Here is a 20,853-nt window from a genome sequence, read left to right as displayed (position 1 = left end):
ATCATTACTGGTGAGAGACAAAGAGCCATGAAGAAAAACACAACTGTCACAACAGATTACCGTAATGGAAGTCCAAACCTACTGTGATTGGTTTCTATCAACCAATAGAGATGGCTCTGACTTCAACCAGGAGACACTTCTGTATGATCTTAGTGTGTCTTCCAGGTGCTTCTGTAGGTTATGGGGACAAAGAAGTATCCTAAACACAAAGACAAAAACTCAATTTACTCTCTACTTAAAATAAGCCTTTGTGTCATTCAGTATTTTTTTTTTCTTGATATTATTCTCACTTAATTCCTTTATCAGAAATTGAAAAGCCTCAGTATTATTTAGTATTGGGATATATATAATATGTGCACTTTTATAAAAAAAAAAGATGTGCACATAAAACGAATATAGTACATTTTAAATCACAAATGTCACCAAAACCTGCTTGAATGTGGATGTGAGCTCAGGTGCAGCACCACCTGAAACTGCCTCACACGTCTCTGCGCTGACGACTCACGTCGACTCCTAGTGGTCGGAGCTGGAATAACAACAGACTGGGGCTTTGAACACCAAGCAGCTCACCTTTGATTAGAAATAAATAAGTAAAAAAGCAGCTCCAAATATTAAAACCATAAATACATTTTCATATCAACATTATTAGAACGAAATATTAACACAGAATAAACGAAATGTCAGAATGATTGCAACTTAAGTTAATAGTTTATTTATTTAAACACATTACCTGATGTTTTAGTTCAAAAGTTACTGTTTGATTTTCGTTATTCATTTATTTATTTATTTATTTTTAACTTCCAAAAACATATAGACATTGTGCAAATATGAGCGTTGATCGTGGAGCGTGTTTGTGTGAGGTGGAGTCCCTCCTGGTGAGATGATGGAGCTGAGAGGAAACACTGGTCCATTAAGAGTCTGAGGGCAGCGCAAACCTGCTCCCTCTCTCTCTGCTTTGGAAAGCACTGTTTCTTTTTTTTTTCTTTTTTTTCTCCCTTTCGGTGCAAAGAGGATAAGCTCGTCCCTTTTTCTCTGCTCTCCGTGATTGGACGAGGTCACTTCTTAGGAAAGGCATCAAACTATTTAAATAGCACTTTGTCCCTCCTCGGCTTAAAAGGGAGTTTTTAGCGGCAGATACCAGAGGAGACGGAAAAGAGACGCGCAATATTTTCATTTTTCTTTTTTTCCTGTGGATTCTTCTTCTTTGAAGTAACTTTCCTTCAAATTTATCGCAGAGGATTATTGGTGGACTACACATTTTGAGGGATTTTATTACTTTGGCTCTGCTGTTTAAATTGAACAGGTGAGTGTGAAAGCAGCTTATAATGAGATGTTGCTGGTGGCTTCAGTTTTTGCGCAGCCAACCTGTTGCACAATGACTGAACATAAATGCTGTAGAATAGATGATCAGTCCGTCTGTCTGGGTTTATTTCTCACAGGGAGCAGGTTGCTGTTTCACCATGAAACTGACAGGAATATTTTTGCTCTTGATGCTTTGGACCTGCGAGAGCGCAAGAGTCGCAGGTAAGTTCAGAAGAAATTCTTTGAATGTTCATTCATTTTTTTCTCTCTTTAAAAAAAATTAAAGAAAATAAAATCAATTCATGCTTGGGTTGTTTTAAATCAAGAAGTTTGTGTTTTCAATGGTTTTGTGATGCTGAAATAGAAAACAATGGAAACGGAGCGCACAGCCATGCAGACAAAGACTGAGTGCTTGTTGTTATTCATCCGCAGAGAGTCGGGACGACAATAGCGTGTATGACTTGTTTGAGCTCATCCGTGTCCCCAGTAAGAACCACGGGGTCACCCTGGTGCGAGGAGACGACCCGTACAGCCCCGCCTACAGGATCCTGAACCCGGACCTGATCCCCCCCGTCCCCGACAGCGCCTTCAGGGACCTGATCGACTCCATCCACGCCGAGAGGGGCTTCCTGCTCCTGCTCAACTTCAAGCAGTTCAAGCGGACCCGGGGCAGTCTCCTCACCGTGGAGAAGCGCGATGGATCCGGACCCGTGTTCGAGATCATCTCCAACGGCAAGGCCAACACCCTGGACCTGGTGTACTCCACCGAGAACAAGCACCAGGTGGTGTCCATCGAGGAGGCGGACCTGGCCACGGGCCACTGGAAGAACATCACGCTGTTCGTGCAGGAGGACCAGGCCAAGCTGTACGTGGGATGCGAGGAGGTGAACAACGCGGAGCTGGAGGCGGCGATCCAGAGCATCCTGACGCAGGACACGCCGGCCGCGGCGCGGCTGCGGGTCGGCAAGGGCGCAGTCAATGACAGGTTCATGGTGAGCGTGCACATGGATTCTAAGTTTAGGGAATTAAGTCTGACCTAAAGCAGGGGGGTTTCAGTCATGTCTTAGTGTATATATTTGACCAGGAGTGATTTACAGAGATAAAAGTGGTGCGTGAAGACGCACATAATTCAGAACAGACTGACTTGCATTTTTTTTTAAATATAATTTCATGGTGCTTTTTTGCTTTTTTTGTGTCGATTTTACGAGAATTCATTTTCAACTCGCTGATGTTTTAGAATAGATTAGATTAGATTAGATTAGATTAGATTAGATTAGATTCAACTTTATTGTCATTGCACATGTCAAAAGTACAGGGCAACGAAATGCAGTTAGCATCTAACCAGAAGTGCTTAAGCAGTGAAATAAACACAATGTACAGCATATACACAGATATACACATATATAAATATGTGTGTACACAGTGCAGATAAATAAATAACTCTTGCTTCCAGGGGGTGCTCCAAAACGTGCGCTTTGTGTTTGGAACAACGCTGGACGCCATCCTGCGCAACAAAGGATGCCAGAGCTGTAAGTGATCATGACCGAGACACTGCTGCGCTCACTGATCACCCCCCCCCCCCCCCCCCCCCTGCCTCAAGCGATGGCAAGTCCAAACAAATCCAAAAAAACGTGTTCATTCAAAATGTGCCTGCTGATTTCGACAGAAAACATTCCCGGAAGCTGTTTACAGCTTGTTACCAAATCACAAACATCTCAGGGTGTTAAGGTCACGAAGTGGGCTCTGTTGTCCCCTTTTACTTTATTTCATTTTACAGTAATTTGAAATACCTTTCATCTTTCATAAATAATAATCATGAGAATGTAAAACTTATGCGACTGTTTCTCTTTCAGCGAGTGCACCTGACTCCTTGATCCTGAAGAATCTCAACGGCTCTTCTGCCATCAGAACAGAGTACACAGGACACAAGACTAAAGGTAAGGGACTCTGACATGTGGACTTCATTGCCTGACACCGGCTTGTACTTTTTTGATAAGCATTTTATCTATACTAGAATAAAGCCATATTAAATATGAAGAACCAACATCTAATAATGATCAAATGACTTGTTTTACTGAAGACCTGCAGATGGTCTGTGGTTTCTCCTGTGAGGATCTCATCAGCATGTTCAAGGAGCTGAAGGGTCTCGGTGTGGTGGTGAAAGAGCTTTCCAATGAGCTCCGCCAGCTGGTAAGGAGTGAAGCAGAGAGAAAGTGTGTCTGAATTTGTGTTGGAAGTGACTCGACATGTTTTTTTCAGAATCCCTTTATGAAACAATTTTTTGATGGCATCAGTTCAAACCTGCCTCTGCTTTTCTTTCTGTGCAACCCCAGACAGATGAGAACAAGCTAATTAAAAACCACATTGACATACACACCGGCGTCTGCATCCACAATGGCATCGTCCACAAGAACAAAGATGAGTGGACGGTCGACGACTGTACCGAGTGCACTTGTCAGGTGAGCCCTCCTCTGCCCCATCAGTAACAGGAAAAAAGAGCCACCTAACCCCCTGGCTTTGTTTTTATATGAAGACGACACACTAAAACCAGCACACTTTAAGCACCGCTTCAACTGATCTGGTCAGTAATTAGTAGCGTGTGACTCTGCAGGAGGCTGACGACCTTTATCCTTCTAATGACAGGGCTGATGTTAGAAGGTCAGGTGAAGTGTGGATCCCCTTTAGGGGTTTTAAGAGATGTGTTGCCCATAATTAAGGGGAGGAGTTTGCTTTAAGCACAAAATACCAAACAGGGAGGCTGGCTCCCTAACTTCTTCCTCTACCCCTTTATTTCCTCTTTCTTCGAGAGCATCTGCATGTACACTTACAGAGACAGTTGTGGTGCTTAAGTCATACGTAGGTTGTGTTTGACAGCAAGCTTTACATACTTGGGGCTCGGTGCCCAGTGTGGCACCACAGTGAGAGCAGCATCCTTTATTTGCGCTTTGGCCTGGTGCCCACCCTCCCCCCGACCCAGTGGGCAGGTAGCTGTTAGTGGGGTTCTTCATTCCCCGCCAGAACTGTGTGTTTTAGTAACCTTTTCCTGGTGTAGTGCAGTAAACGCTTGCAAAGTCAGACACTAAAAATGATAAATATGCAGCTAATTACACAAGCATGTCATTAGATGCCACACCTGGGATGAATTTGAGGGAAAACTCCGGCACTATGCAGAAAATCCACACTATCTACAATAAATTTGCTCTCCTTCTATTTGTGCAGAACTCTGCTATTGTGTGCCGCAAGATCTCCTGCCCTCTGATCCCCTGTGCCAACGCCACGGTCCCCGACGGAGAGTGCTGCCCGCGTTGTGGAACACGTAAGCACCTCTTCTCACCGCAGATATGGTTACAGCCTGCATAGTTGGGGAAAAGTGCAATGCAATCACAGCCTCACTGGTTGGCTAGAGTAGTTATATGCTTCATTGAACAGATGAGGCATTTAGTCACTGCTGCTGAACGAGCCATTTATGTTATGTCCCCCATTAAAAAAGCAGCAAAAAAGGCTTCTCTGGAAGTCAAAGTTTAAAGGATATCAAAGTAATTTTAAAGATGATTTAACTGCAATAACATCTAAATAAATCAAAGTGGGATTATGTCTTCGGAACATTGGAGTCTTGTGCTGTAAAACATCTTTCAATCTTCACGTTGAAATGGCTCAAATGTTGCCAGATTCATTAAAAAGTGGCTGAATAATTAGTTGGCTGTAGGGAAGTCGTCATTTGCAGGAGAATTGGCTTTCACATGTGGCTCTTTCAGGCCTGATTGCAACGCTTTCCAAAACCAGAATAAACAAGGAGACGCAGCCTGAGCCCCTCGTTGAAGTCATTGCACACAATCAGTGTCATGTTTTCAAAATGTGTTTCCTCTATCGGAAAACATAAGCCAGCAGGGCATCCCCATGCATCCTGAGGACAGTGGCTCTTTTCTGTTCCTCTGGCTCCTCTGCGAGTGTTAGTCCTGCGCTTTGCTCTGAACAGAGGACCTTCTCTCTATCTAAGTCCCGACTAAATCCACTCTATTAGTCCCCCGATTTAGGAGCTTTCTCTGCTCATTTAGGCCCGGGGGTGTTTGAGAGGAGGTGGGGGGAGTGGTGCCTCACTGGAATAGCTCTCTTATTGTCTCCCTCGTACTCATATTCTCTCTCGCTCTCTCTTGCACAGTGAGTGACTATGCAGAGGACGGCTGGTCGCCGTGGTCTGAATGGACCTATTGTTCTGTGTCTTGTGGGCGGGGCATCCAGCAGCGTGGGCGCTCCTGCGACCGTATCAATAACAACTGTGAGGGCACCTCTGTGCAGACCCGCGACTGCTTCCTCCAGGAGTGTGACAAGCGCTGTGAGTAACACCACGCACAACTGGCGTTCAGGATCTAACGCTCTTCACTTCCTGATATCTGACCTCTGCCCTTTCCGTGCGATCTCCAGTCAAGCAGGACGGCAGCTGGAGCCACTGGTCGCCCTGGTCATCCTGCTCTGTCACCTGCGGCGCCGGCTTCATCACCCGTATCCGCCTCTGCAACTCCCCCACACCGCAGCTCGGAGGCAAGAAGTGTGAGGGAGAGGGTCGGCAAAACGAAAAGTGCCAGAAGTCGGCGTGTCCCAGTAAGTCTGGCTGCATTCACTTCACTTCACGTACCTGCAACCGGGGACCAGAAACTGATGCTGCTCTGTTCTTGTGTCCGTAAGTTGACGGAGGCTGGGGACCCTGGTCGCCCTGGGATACGTGCTCCCTCACCTGCGGCGGTGGTGTCCAGACTCGGAAGCGCCTGTGCAACGATCCTGATCCACAGCACGGTGGTAAAGAGTGTGTTGGTGATGCCCTGGACAGACAGATGTGCAACAAGAAAGGCTGCCCTATCGGTTAGTAATTTTAATTATTTCCAGCACCTGTCCATGTTCCATAAATCTCTAATATGTACAGTTTTTGTTTAAAATGTTTTTCTGTTGCGAAAGGTGTAAATATTTTGTGTAGGATCTTTATAATAAGGTAGCGTTGTTGTTCTCAGATGGGTGCTTGTCCAACCCTTGTTTCTCCGGAGCCAAGTGCACCAGTTTCCCCGATGGTTCTTGGAAGTGTGGAAAGTGTCCAACTGGCTACTCTGGCAACGGCATCAAATGCAAAGATGTTGACGAGGTGCGTATTCCCCGTGTTGATCGTGTCAGCTGCAAGCTTTGTTTGTTAAAGTTTCCAGCTTCAAGATAAAAACTTTTTTTTTTTAATCCTACAAACAGTGCAAGGAGGTACCAGATGCTTGCTTTGAGTTTAACGGCGCGCACCGCTGTGAGAATACCGATCCAGGCTACAACTGTTTGCCCTGCCCTCCCCGATACTCAGGACCCCAGCCTTTTGGCCGAGGTTTGGCGCAAGCTTCTGCTAATAAACAGGCGAGTGCAGCCCTTTCAGCGTGTCAAGCAGCCAATCAGACGAAAGCAAAATATATATATGTGAATAATTACAACAGACTATTCTCATTTATGGTGAATGTGTGTCCTGTGTGTCTTAACCACTCCTTCTCCAATCTGCAGGTGTGCACACCGCGTAATCCCTGCGTCGATGGAAGCCATGACTGCAACAAAAACGCCCGCTGCAACTACCTCGGACACTTCGCCGATCCCATGTTCCGCTGCGAGTGCAAGCCAGGCTATGCTGGCAACGGACACATCTGCGGAGAGGACTCAGATCTGGACGGGTGGCCCAATGCTGATCTGGTGTGTGTGGAGAATGCAACATATCACTGCAAAAAGGTACTGAACTGTAAAGCTGCGAAGCGGTAAAAGTTGCCTTCTGTTATGACCTTTAGCAACGAAGTGACTGAGCTGCGTGTTTTTTTCAGGACAATTGTCCCAACCTTCCCAACTCTGGGCAAGAAGATTACGATAAGGATGGAATTGGAGATGCTTGTGATGACGATGATGACAACGATGGCATTCCTGATGATAGGGTCAGTGAAAATATCCAGAAAGCTCTGCAGTAGAAGTGCGTGCGTGAATGCGTGCGTGTGTCCGTGCGTGTGTGTGTGTGGGTGCTTCTTCTGAGATTTGAGCATTCATTATTCATACGTTCTAATATGAAAGAGGAGGTGGGGCTCGGCAGGAAAGCAAATGTTTCTCCTTGGTTTGAGCCCAAAACCACAAAATTCCAGCGCTGAGGTGGAGCACAGAAGGACCTGCACTGTTTGCCGCCGTTAGATTTGGAACAAGGCCTCAAGATAAAGCACCTTTTCATTCAGCATTGGACCTTTCCTTTGAATTGACAGGCACAGACAAGCGAGTGATGAGCATGGCACCTGGAAATCTGTCCCTAACTCCTCATTTTTCTCTTTCTGAAACAGGACAACTGCCCATTCGTGTACAATCCCAGGCAGTACGACTACGACCGCGACGAAGTAGGCGATCGCTGCGACAACTGCCCTTACAACAGTAACCCCGACCAGACAGACACCGACAACAATGGGGAGGGAGATGCCTGTGCTGTGGACATCGATGGAGATGGTGAGACCTGGAAGCTTTACAAAAAGAACAACAAAAAAAAAACAAGCCTCTTTAAAGCGAGGATTACATTGACGTGTGTTTTCTCATCATGTGTTCCTTCTCTCTCTCTCCAGGGATAATGAATGAGAAGGACAACTGTCCCTACGTATACAACGTTGACCAGAGAGACACAGATTTGGACGGAGTGGGAGACATGTGCGACAACTGCCCTCTGGAACATAATCCCGATCAGGTGTGCGGACACACGCGCGTAACACGTCCCTCCCCACTTTTTTCCGCATCACCCATAACAGTAATCCGGATTCAGCTCCCTGTCTTTCTTGGTGGCTCAGTCTGTATCCCTCTTTCAATTGAAAGAGCTTCGGTGATTAGCTGTGTGTAGCTGTCTGAGCTTTATCACGCCACATAAAGGTGGAGCAAATCCAGTGTGCAGCTCAAGGGCACATTAGTTCAATAGGGCATGGTGGTGAGGGGGGTGAGGGGTCTTTTCAATGGCCCATTGACGTTAGCTGACTAACTGGAGAGGAGCAGCCTGAGGCTGAATATTACTGAGGAATGGGCCAGCCTCCGGGTATGTGCAGCACAGGCCCCGCTTACGCTCAGTCCACCTGTGCCATGCTACATTGAGAAATAGGAATGTGTTGAACAACAGGAATTGGCAAAAAGTTAGGGGTAGGGAGTGGAGCGTCAGAGTCTGGATTAAAGTGGTTGTTAAAGAGTGATTTGCACACGGCTGTTGCAGGCAAGACGTGACACGTCCAGAATTAGATTCAGCAGGTTATCATTTTCTAAAGATCTTCACCTAGATAAGTTTTAGTTCTGCAAACCAGACGTCAGTCTTCAGGCTCAGGAAGTTTGAACAGAAGGACCAAAAGTCCCGTGGAGTCTTGGAGCAGTTGAACATGGCATCTTTACAGAGCAAAATCGTGATTGTACTCTAAGGAATGAAGAGTAACAGTTAAAAAGCAGGTGTTAAGTCACAGTCGGACGTGTGCTCATCCCACTCGTCCTGATGTCTGAACGCTGTATCTTTGCAGTTGGATTCGGACGACGACCGCGTGGGAGACGAGTGCGACAGTAACCAGGACATCGATGAGGATGGACACCAGAACAACCTGGACAACTGTCCGTACATCTCCAACGCCAACCAGGTTGACCATGACAAGGATGGCAAGGGAGATGCCTGTGACCATGACGACGACAACGACGGCATCCCCGATGACAAAGACAACTGCAGGCTGGCCTTCAACCCCGATCAGCTGGACTCCGATGGTTAGCCACATCTGTGATACAGCATGAACACATCGATATAGCTTGGAAAGATATTTTTCAATTAACCTGAAATATATGTTGTCCAGGTGACGGCCGTGGAGACGCTTGCAAAAATGATTTTGATCAGGACAATGTTCCCGACATCTATGACGTGTGTCCTGAGAACTTTGACATCAGCGAGACGGACTTCCGCAAGTTCCAGATGGTTCCTCTGGATCCTAAAGGAACCTCCCAGATTGATCCTAACTGGGTGGTCCGACATCAGGGCAAAGAGCTGGTTCAGACCGTCAACTGCGATCCTGGCATTGCTGTCGGTACGTAAAAAAAGCTTGTAGTGTGTCTTGCGAGCAACGTTCCCCTCCAACTGAGTCTGGAGAATCTCTGAAGCATTTTTGTTAGATGTCACTTCATAAATACATTATCAAGGCGGGAGTTTTGCTTCAATATCGCAAATGAGCCTTGCTTAGCTTGAGCTACACGAACGGCAGAACAGCAGCAAATTAACTGTTTATAACAATCTTTTTAAGTGTTTTTTGTTTGCATTTTTTCTCCGACAGGCTACCATGAGTTCAACTCGGTGGACTTCAGTGGGACCTTCTTCATCAACACAGAGAGGGACGACGACTATGCTGGCTTCGTGTTTGGCTACCAGTCCAGTTCCAGGTTCTATGTGGTGATGTGGAAGCAGATCACACAGACCTACTGGTCAAACAAACCCACTAAGGCCCAGGGTTACTCGGGCCTGTCTATTAAAGTGGTTAACTCCACCACCGGCCCAGGAGAGCACCTCAGAAATGCACTCTGGCACACAGGAAACACAGCAGGACAGGTATGCCGGGCTTACTGACTCAGTGGGCGATTTTTAACATGTGATCAGAAGTCCAGGAGCTCATTGCTACTTATTCTCAAATCCTTTAGGTCCGCACTCTCTGGCATGACCCTAAGAACGTTGGATGGAAAGACTTCACCGCCTACAGATGGCACCTGATCCACAGGCCAAAAACTGGACTGATTCGGTATGCATAATTATTCCTTGCAGTCATTTATAGAAATGTAATGTTTTGAGCCTCTTCAGCTCTTATATGCGTTCTTCTTCCACAGAGTTGTGATGTACGAGGGCAAGAAAATCATGGCAGATTCTGGTAGCATCTATGACAAGACATATGCAGGTGGCAGACTAGGTCTTTTTGTCTTCTCACAAGAGATGGTATACTTCTCAGACCTCAAGTATGAATGCAGAGGTAGGCATTTATTTAAAATATGTAAATGACTCATGTCTGTAAATTATTGCCCAAGCAGGAAGTCCTCACATAACATCTCTTCTTTCGACAGATGCATAAATGGACGGCGCAGAAACCTCTGAGGAATGCACCTTTTTTTTTGTACAAAGTAAGAACTTATATATTCTCCTGCGAAGCCGAGGAGCCGACTTATCTCCGCAACGCTTTCTTCTGTGGCACGCACACTCGGACAGGGCGAAGGGCATGTGGCCAGCCTCAGGGTAACTTGAAGTTGGTTCGGGCAGAGCTCCAACCAGCTGAGGATCAGAGAGCAGGGAGAGCTGGAGACAAAAAGTAGATAAATAAATAAGACAAGCTCCTGAGCCGTGCGAGTAGGACACCAACATCTTTCTACCCCAGCTCTGCCTGCCTGAAAGACCTCATTCATGTCTGTGTGGGAACGGTTCCTCATAGAAAACTATGCACTTCTAGGCCTTTACATCTCTCTCTGTCTTTCTGTCTAAGGTTTTCAGCCTGTGTGCCTTAATGCCTTACTTACTGGACGGACACCCCAAAGAAGAATAACTGTATGTTCGCTTTTTCTTTTACCAAATCGGCCAGGATTTAGTTTCTGAGGGATTCGACCTTCGAGTACTCAGAGGTTGAAGATAGACAAAGATTGATGCTTTCTAGTAAATTTCGCTGTCTAGTACTTGTGACTTAAAAAAAAAAACTGTTGGAACGAGTTAGAAATGAGGATTAGTGGCTGGATGTGTTCTTGCATGTCACGTTTGGAGAAGCATGGCCTTGAATGGATTAAGAAAGTTAATTTACATAAGAACCTCTGTCTGGGACAAATCTAGTTTACCTGCAAGTATCATGGATTTGCTGATGGTTTTTTTTTTTTTACTCCATCATTCTCCAATTAATTTGGGCCTAGGATCACAAATCCAGAACTCCCTTCAAAATAATCTTCATGTCCCGTCATATCTCAACCTTGGTCACTGAAGAGATTTATCTCTATCACCTTTGAGGTTTTCAGTATGAAATGATGTAAATAAATCTAATTTATTGACTCTTGCCTACAGTGTAGGCAGTAAACAAAAATGTAATACTTTGAAAAAGTTAAATATATACGTATTTTAGTCAAAAGACAACTGTCACAGTAAAAAACTCACTCAAAATCTGGTCCAGCCAATTGTCAGCTGCAGGATGCATGCTCAGTGTCTCTCACACGCAGCTGTTTTAAACTAAACTAGATATTCTTCGGATAGGGCTGTTTACTATGAAGTGTATGTGCCTTGTGTACCTTTTCTGCAGAGAGAGATGAAAAACAAAGGAAATCTTTGATGTACAATTATTACCTCATTGCTGTTTATAATTTGATCAAATAAAAAAAAACAACCTAAGTGCTTTTTTTCACATTCGTCTGAAATGGTGGACATCATAGTGCTACTGTAGCATGAGCTGTAAATACTGAGACATTTCATATCTAGAAACAGCAGCGCTCCCGATCCCACAATGCACCCCGGTGAAAACGGGACATTTCGTTTTTGCAATTTTGCTTTTCCGATTTGTATGTCCGATGCAGTTTTTAGCGGATAAATTATTGTTCTGTTCTTGTCTTAGCTGTTTGCGAGAGGTTGATTTGTCTGTGCGTGTGTGTAGATAAATGCTATTTAAATAATTTATCGGGATCTGTCGCCTTACAACAGGCCACATGTCCGTCTGTATAAACGGTTTGCACACTGACGTGAGGATGTTCTGTTCTTTATCGTTTTTACCTTTTTTTTTGTTTTGTTTTTGTGTATCATTGTTACTATTTTTTTGTACAATTAGATTTGCTTGTCTGTAAACATTTTCTTAGATGTACAAAGCAAAATGCAGTTTTTATTCATAGCGACTATTTTGTTACATACGATAAGAAAATAAAAGTCTGTTGTCTCCAACCAGCTTTTGTTTGAACTTTTTTCCTGCTTTTCATACAAATTCAGAAGCAATCAAGTTCGCATCTCCTGTGACATTAACGATGTATATGAAACCCATACTGGATGATCTGGAGCAGACTCACTGCAGGAACTCCACCAGAATTCATCTCGGAGGCAACAGGACTTGAACATGTTTACTGTTGCTTTCAACTCTCGAATAAAGGCACAATGATGGCTTCCCCTGGAGCTCAAACAGACTTGAACATTCTGCGTGGAGGCAAACATCGACTCGATGATGAAGGCCACATGAGGAATGTGGCACGAACATCTGCTCCTCAGCTTCATTTTCATATCCTGTCTGATCTGCAAATATTAGGTTGCCAAAAAGCACTGAGACCTTGAGAGGAAGGAGACAGGCAACAATCTAATCTATTTGATAACAAAATAGACCTTGTTTGTTGCAATGTTTTTGTCTTAAAGGGAACATTGGGGCATGAGACCTTGCATGAGAGCATGTAGCCTGCTTGCATGTCTGAAATGACTACCAACTCAAAAACGGACACAGTGCAACTGTGTCATTTTGGGGAATGCCTGAGTCTTCTTTCACTGATTCAGATTTGTGGGGTTTCTGTGGGATGTCAGACCTATAGACTGTAACAACAATGGTGGAAGAATTGAATCCCTCATTGGTTTCTGAAGAGCGGTTTTAAAGCCTCTTTTTCTTCGTATGCACCCATGCTGCACTGGAAACCGACAGGAACACGCCCACCGTACGCCAATCAAAGTTAGCTGTGACTACCAGCTCCTTTAGCTCATCTCCGCTGAAATATCTGAGAAGCTGCTGTCAGATGTTCCCAGAATATTATACCATTTAGCATGTTGACTCGATTGCAAAAAATTAAAAATTAAAAAATGACTGTTGCCTTTAGCCAATGCTTGGTTAATACAACTGCTGATTACTCCACCTAGTGCAGTAGCAGGACAAATACAGACAAGGACGGAGCTAGCCATTGGCTGAACCCACTGTCAATCAATCATATATTTGTAGAAATAAATGTAAGCGGAGATTGACTCACTTTTGCAACCTGCCTCTAGTGGCCAGGCGAAGAACTGCAATGAATCATATTTCTGGATGAGACTCAGCCATAAAGTTATAGATCATTCGGTCAGACCCAGATGGAAGCAGACTTATCGATCAAAGCCATCTTTATCTCCACCCAGTTTCATGTTCACCTACTTCAGAAAAGGGTAGCACAGTGTTGGAACAGCTTCAAATAATGGTGACCATACCTTGACCATACACCATTTGAAAGACTTGCAATATTATGAACATTTGATTTTGTTGGAGCGGTAGTACACGACTAAGATTGTCTCTAACTGCTACCTTACACTGAGCAACTGAGATAGTGGAGGTGTCCCAACTTAAGAAAGACTCTTCGTGATTTTCGTCTAACTGTAGAAATTTGTGTGCAACCTTGAAATTGCTTGTTAATTGTTAAAACAGCACAGAGGAACATTCAGAGCACCCCCCTGCAGGTGTGTGCAGGGGTGTGGATTAATTCACATAGTTTGACACCGTCCAAGATATACTCTTGTTCATCTCTTACTCAGTCACTCTTTCATCAGTCGCCTTGGTCATGATCTCCATTATAGCCCTCAGTTTTGTGATTTTTCCCGTGGTTCACTGTTCAAATCCAGTCTGCTGTTAGACGTATTAACACGCAAACCTGAGGCCCCCAATAACAGGATGAAGCAACACAGCTTAAAAGTCCTACATCTGGTCATGTCTCGGTTACCAGGAGTCGAGCAGACAGCTGAAGTTCAGTAATGATGGATATGAAGGCTTTTGTTGATGAGTATCAAAGCCCAAACAGTGTTTTTAATAGCAGAGTATGCTTACTGTAAAAGAAACTCACCAGATGCGATGTGTTTAGTAATGTTCACTGAGAACAATTTATTAAGTTGCGACGGGATGACTCACGGTTATTCCTCCAGCAATAAAATGGAGGGATGCAAAAAGACATTTATGGGCTGCATTATTACATTTTTTAACTCAGCCAATCAATTATAAACCGAGGCCAATAAGAATGACTTATTATGTATTTTTACAGAGTGACAACACTGAAGAGTGGGCATCTAAATGCCAGCTGTATTTCTCACATGCTGTTGCCAGCTGTCTACAAACAGCCATGTTTACTCTTAAAAATGTTTCGTGCTGGATGTCAGGATTTGAGGATTCCTACATGTTCCTCTCATACGTGGGCACTGAAACCGCAGCAGATGGTCTAAGACTTTCTTTAAAAGAGACGTATTGTGACCATAATGCAAAAGGTGAAACAAAAGTGCAACAGCTCTTTTGTTAGCCAAATCTTTGCAGATGTCTTCATAGCAGGTGGTAAAAGGAAGTCGAGTCAGACACTCAGTTTTGTCTGGGTCACACCCCAAGAACTCTCAGCCAAATCCTCTAACTTTTCCAGGAGGACATCAAGGTGTTTTCAGGCCAGCTGAGAAGTGTAATATCTCCTTCTTGTCCTGGGTCTTCCTCAGGGCCCTTTTTCTGGTTTGCCATGATTGAAATATATCTCCAACGAGGCATTCACGAGGCATCCTAACCAAATGCCCCAACCACCTCAACTAGCTCCCCTCAATGTGGAGGAAGAGGGGTTCTACTCCGAGTCTGTCCTAGATGACCACATTTCTCAAACGACTCCAAAACCTTGGGGATCACAACAATGCTTGACGGTGGGTGCACCTGACACACTTTTTTAACTACAAAAAGAACAGTCAAATTTCTTCTCAGTAGCTAGACGAGTAAGCTGCACACTTTCCATATACAATTTTATTTATTTATTTATATACACTGGCTGTGTATTGTGGCACCTAGATTGGTGGACTCCTGGTTACAGTGCTCATTACCAGATCGTTGGTTATCCTATCTGGTTTAATAGTTTATAATTAAGTCTGGTTATCTATGTCACAGGGCAACGTGGTGGCTTAGTGGTTAACACTGTTGCCTCACAGCGAGAAGGTTCCCGGTTCGACTCCCTGGCTCGGCAGGGTCTTTCTGTGTGGAGTTTGAATGTTCTCCCCGAGCTCTCCGGGTGCTCCGGTTTCCTCCCACAGTCCAAAAACATGCGTAGTAGGTTAACTGATGATTCTAAATTGCCCGTAGGTGTGAGTGTGAGTATGTCTGGTTGTTTGTCTGTATATGTGGCCCTGCGATGGACTGGTGACCTGTCCAGGGTGTAACCTCTGCCTCTCATATGAAAATTAGCTGGGATAGGCTCCAACAGACCCCCGTGACCCTGCAAACTAAAGTTTGAAGGAAGTTGTTGCCTCTCTTGAGAAAGCCCTGCCACCACTGCTAAGAACATACTGAACCTACTAGTGAAGTCTAGTACCGCCATGTTTCTGTTCCTCGCTGTTCTCACTTTTGGAAGGACTCAGATTTCTGGACTCATGTCAAGTACTTTGGTTGAAAAGGACTATTATCTTAAATAAAGCACTTACCTTTACTTGCTTGGCTCAGCTTGGGGTCTGGCCTGAATTAAAACTTAAACCTTAGCACAACAATTCAGTCTGGTCTCTAGATTTCACAACCATGTCGACTGAGCTTGACATATTAGCTGTGAATAAGACACAATGGGGTGTAGTCATGTATTTTAAAGATATGGCTTTTTGTACAATTGAACTGAGGGATACAGATTAGCTAAGCACGAGGCAGCAGCTACTTTAGCTGATGACCACAACTGTAGCTAATCTCTAGGGGCCTGCGCTCAGCAGCAGCTAGATCCGGCAGCAGCTGGAACATCGAGCTCCTCCAGCCGAGCTATCTTAAGGTTGGCCTGAACCCTTCCAGACTGACTGACAAGCTATCTTTTGAGGGACCTCTGCCAGCTCTGCATTTCAATATCGCTCTGGGGACATCAAAGCTGAATGTCGATTGGTAAAGGGTTCCTGTGGAGTTCAGCCAGAGCCCTACCACCTCTTCTGTCAGCTTTGGCGGTACTTGTTTCAAATGATATTCCAGAAACAACATCAGCAAGAGGATGGATGGATACTGTATATTTGGTCAGAATTAATGTAAATTAAGATAGCCACCATAGATTAGGATGAGCTAGGCTAAAATAGCTTGTGTTGACTGAGATTAGGTGGATATATTTCAACTAGCCGCTGGGTTTCTTTGTTTCGCTAAACCACTGATTCAAAATGGCAGGCTTCTTGTTACAAACTGCATCCATTATCACCTACCACACCTGCTTTAAATAATGACAGAGCATAACCCTGACTCATTATGTCCCACTCCTTTGATGAGACTGCAAAAAGCACTGTTTGCAGCAAAAAGGATATCAACCTTGAAGTGGCATGGCTAACACAAACTGCTGAGGAACAGCACAAAGGCCATCGACCTGGGAGTTTCACCTTCTTTATTTAGTTCCTGCAGCTCAAACAGAAAATTGGATAGACTTCCCACTATTTGCAGGCCCTCATACCTCACGGTTCAAACATGAAAGACTTCATTTAATTTGGCCTCCTTCCTCCTCTGTTGGTCATTCAAAAGATTTCAGCCCCATGCTGCTATGCACTGAGGTGTTGAAGTGTTATGTTAGGATCTGGGGACCCCCCACTGATCACAGCAGCACTTTTCTAGCATTACGGGAGCTCTCAGATAACACCTGAAAATACAGTAGCTGGCGCTCAAATAGGAGCACACTGGAGGGTTTAATGGCAAAAATAACCAATTTTCTTTCAGTAATATTTACCTGGGTGTGTGCTTTGGGATAAAATAAGTCTTGTGTGACACCTGTGTGCTCATGTTTCAAAGACAACAAAAAAGCTGCCATGAGCAGAGCTGTTAGAAATCATCAGTGGAAAACCACCTCAGAGCTTGTGTAACATCTGGAAACTTCTTTACTCGCAGTTTTGGTTATTTCTTGAAACAGCTGTGGTATATATATATATATATATGGCTGGCTGCACAGATGTGCCATTTAGAAGTTCAGAATGCTTTTCCTTTTGTAAGTTTCAGTTACGACAGTTGCAGTCTGATGCCAGGTGTACCGTTACATGGATCAAACTCAAGTCTCTGCATGCAACAATTTACTACACTTCTCTATTACAATACACATCCCCAATGTACCATTTTAATCCATTTATGTGCATAAGTCTCATAAATCATTCCATCTACTACTGCAGCTGAAATGGGAATCAGCTCCTCACGTATCTGAAATCACGGCTCCCAGTCAGAGGAAGGTGGAATTCCCTCTCCGGGTCAAGAATGAGATGCTGTGACGTCTGCAGCAGTCATCTCTGTACTGGTTTGTTGTGGCGAAAAGAAAGTAGCTTCTGCTTCTCCACATCAGGTGTAGCCAGTTGAGGTGATTTGACATCTGGTGATGATGCCTGGTTACCTGGTTGGGCGTGTCCAACCATGAGGAAGCCCAGACGCAGAGCCAGGACATACAAATGAGAGCATGTTTCTCGGATGGCCTGGGAACTCTTTGGTGTTCTCCTGGGACAGGTGAAGAGCCACCTCCTTTACCTGGTCTGAGCCTTTTCTGTTTGGGCTGCTTTCACCACGACCCGAACCGGATGGATTTCCTACTTTTATCAAACATTTATGAAGCACATTCAGTGACATGATTTGGTTTTATTAATGTTGCTTTGTGAAAGTCTAGTTCACTGATTATTGATTTGGATAGCTGTGGTGCACTGGGTAGTGTCGGTTGACCTCAAACTGGTGAGTCAAGGGATCAATCCCTGCCTTGTACGTCTCAGTGTCTTTGGTCAGGTCACTGAATCCCACATTACTCCACCTGCCCCTGCAACTCAGGGGTTACAGCCAGTCTTCTTATAGCACTGGTCCCAAACCCGGACAGATAAGGAGAGTTGTGTCAAAGTTGTGGGATCATATGTAAAGACCTCTTTCAAACCAGTATGATGAGCCGCTGTGAGTTCATTTTGAGTTCATCATTCTTTAAGTAAGTATACCAACATGTACGGGATGAAACAGCTGTAGATGGTACGTCATCCTTGCGACACAAATCATCTCCACTTGATAAGTTTCGAGTTTCATAAAAGCAGTGAATGTTTGTCAATATTCATTTACGGTGGCACGTTCCTCATCCTGGAGAAACCAGAATCTTCTGAACATTGGGTTTTTGGGATCACAGGCCCCACTGCAGCCCAAAACCACAACTGCCGGAAAATTTAAGGGAATTACAACAATCATGGCATCAGTGAAACAAAGAAATGGTTCTTTTGGTTATGTCAAGGCTAGTGACTGCTATGTAATCACATAAACACTTTGGCTGCTTTTCTGTAATTCTCTTGTGTAAGCGCTCATGAAACCCAGCGTTTCCCTCCAGAGAACAATATGGTTCCTGTGATTGTTGCCAGACATAATGACATTCCTAAATAGAGTGCGCTCTCACCCGGGACCCCTGTCCTGGTTGCACCTGTTGAACTCAAAGAGGCTGCAAATATTTGACTGAAAATTGAAAAAAAAAAAAAACAGAGCACCAAATAAAAATCTCATTTTGGAAGTTGTACATCCCAATGTTATCAACAAAATCGAAACTGTGATTCAAAAACAATGAGCCATGACATGTTGATTATTGAAATCTAAAACATAAATTTGTATGATAAGTCAAACGCACTAAAACTCACACTACAATGTTCTGGCTCAAGTGGTGCCATGAATGTTCCAGAGAAAATGTGTTGCAGCTCCACGTACATGACCAGAATTATATTCATTCCCTAGCCACATTACTGTTTTATTGATTTTGAGGAATTTGCCAAATGCGTGCTAAGACTCAGCAATGTGGAAACAACTGCATTGTCTGCTGCACTTAAATGTCCAAGTACTTCAGTGAGAGATGGTCTCTTGTGGCTTGTCAAGCAACAGGTCTGCGTTTTGTTTAGTTTTTTCAGGTTTGGGTGTGTTTGGGTTTTTTTTTCTTAACAGTGTTAGCGCCTTTGATTTCACCAAGTGCTACTTTAATGCCATCCAGGAAGTTAGCCAAATTGCAGTTCCTCAACTTGCCACTAGGAACTGTCTCCAAAAGCAAGTTGTCATATTTAAGATATTTACAACTTGGTTCAAAAAGTGCCTTTAGTCTCTACATCAACACTTCAGATCCATGACAATTGTACAGGGGCTGATTGTTTTTGCACCACATCAGGTAGAATTGTATTAAGCAGCAAATGTATCCATTATTAGCGGTGTGGTCCTTTCAACTGATGATGGTCCAATGGCTAACTGCCATTGTTATAGATACTTGCATGGCCATTTTTATTTTAAAGGAAATACCTTTTGTTTTGCTGTTACCTGTGCTAAGAGTTTTGGGTTGGCTAGAAGATGAAGCAGAGGAGTCTGAAACAGCTATCATTACTCCTGTTTGAAGGCTGCTAGCCAGGGCAAACCAAAGGACAGCAGATGAACAGTTTCTTCTTCATCAACTTCTGCCTTTTAAAGTAGATGAATCCCAGAAAATTTCAGGACGCTTCCAAGTTGTCAAACAGGACCATTAGCCAAGGAAAGGAAACAAGTGCTGCCAGAGTTGAAACCACAAGTATTGGAGATCCGCAGGGACCTACAGTCTCTCGGTCTGCAACTCACAGGCCTATGCCAGTAGGCTTACCCGACCTGCAGGCGATTGTCAGCAGACTAGCCCCATGAGCACAGCAACAACTGCTCCCAGCTCCTCGTTTGAACTCTGGCAACACTCATCTTGGATGTCGTTTCAGTAGCAGCATTTAAAATGAAATGCTGCTGCCCCCATGGCCAGGTTTCCCTTGTAAGAAAGATATTTCATCTCAATAAGACTAACCTAGTTAAATTAAATAAAACTGAAACGAGGGCGTTTAGAGGGATTTTATCGGAATGAATGTAAAGTAATACTAATAAGCAATAGTCAGCATAAGTTAAGCATGCCAAGCTAAATCGCTTATTTACGGTGACTGGACATGGTGGGACTTTTCCACTTGGCCTCCAGGCCGGCTCATTCTGCCCATTAGCAATATGGGCAGAATGAGCCTATTTTTTCCTTGTACAGCAGAAAAAATAGGCTTCAACACTACTCTTAGCATTACCTGTGGATGACATCACTGTGGGGGTTTCTCAGCTCTTCTTATACAGTTTACGCTATTTTAGGGTTTAGCCTCCGCCTGAAGGATGGACTGATCTCACAACAACCACTAGACATGTCTCTTTCCTGTTTGTTTGTTTAAACCTTATACAGATAAATCAAATAAGAGCGTAAGTAATTTGTAGTAATTATATTTATGTTGCTGCTCATAACTCTTGGCTTCTCTGTGAAACAATATCGAGACTGATTTATAGTTGTCCACTGAGACTACTGGGATAGCAAGTAAGTAAGTTAAAGGTTAAAAACTACAAAGTACTTTAAATGAAAGGATGCCTTTTCATATCTTGTTGGTTAAAGTGCTCCTAAAGATGTCAGTGCCAGTCAGTAATTATAAGTCGAGCACAACTGTACATGCTTTTTGAGATGGTTGAGAGGAAGTAACCATGTCAGCACCCTCTCAAACACCTTGATGCCAGGATTCAATAGAATACTTACATTTGTCACAGTGAAGATTATTTTTGGTGGATTTTGCAGAAATTTTGGATGTAAAAC

General features: G+C 44.1%; 1 protein-coding gene across 1 annotated transcript; it reads left to right on the top strand.

Moving 5' to 3' along the window:
* The first annotated feature begins 1,123 nt into the window (after positions 1–1,123).
* On the top strand, positions 1,124–12,232 carry thbs1b (thrombospondin 1b). Its single transcript, XM_061707531.1, has 23 exons — positions 1,124–1,303; positions 1,440–1,524; positions 1,735–2,294; positions 2,756–2,831; positions 3,156–3,239; positions 3,383–3,492; positions 3,636–3,761; positions 4,522–4,618; positions 5,462–5,635; positions 5,725–5,901; positions 5,986–6,159; positions 6,306–6,433; positions 6,532–6,684; positions 6,826–7,044; positions 7,134–7,241; positions 7,632–7,791; positions 7,905–8,023; positions 8,829–9,063; positions 9,150–9,377; positions 9,621–9,892; positions 9,982–10,079; positions 10,165–10,304; positions 10,396–12,232. Exons 2-23 carry the CDS (start codon positions 1,461–1,463, stop codon positions 10,401–10,403), a joined length of 3,510 nt encoding a protein of 1,169 aa, XP_061563515.1. The 5' UTR covers positions 1,124–1,303; positions 1,440–1,460; the 3' UTR covers positions 10,404–12,232.
* Positions 12,233–20,853: the final 8,621 nt, after the last annotated feature.

The sequence above is a fragment of the Cololabis saira genome, chromosome 18 (assembly GCF_033807715.1).
Source record: "Cololabis saira isolate AMF1-May2022 chromosome 18, fColSai1.1, whole genome shotgun sequence".
In the NCBI taxonomy this organism is placed as follows: domain Eukaryota; kingdom Metazoa; phylum Chordata; class Actinopteri; order Beloniformes; family Belonidae; genus Cololabis; species Cololabis saira.
Note: the sequence above shows the minus strand (reverse complement) of the source record. Positions and strands in the feature narration are given on the sequence as shown.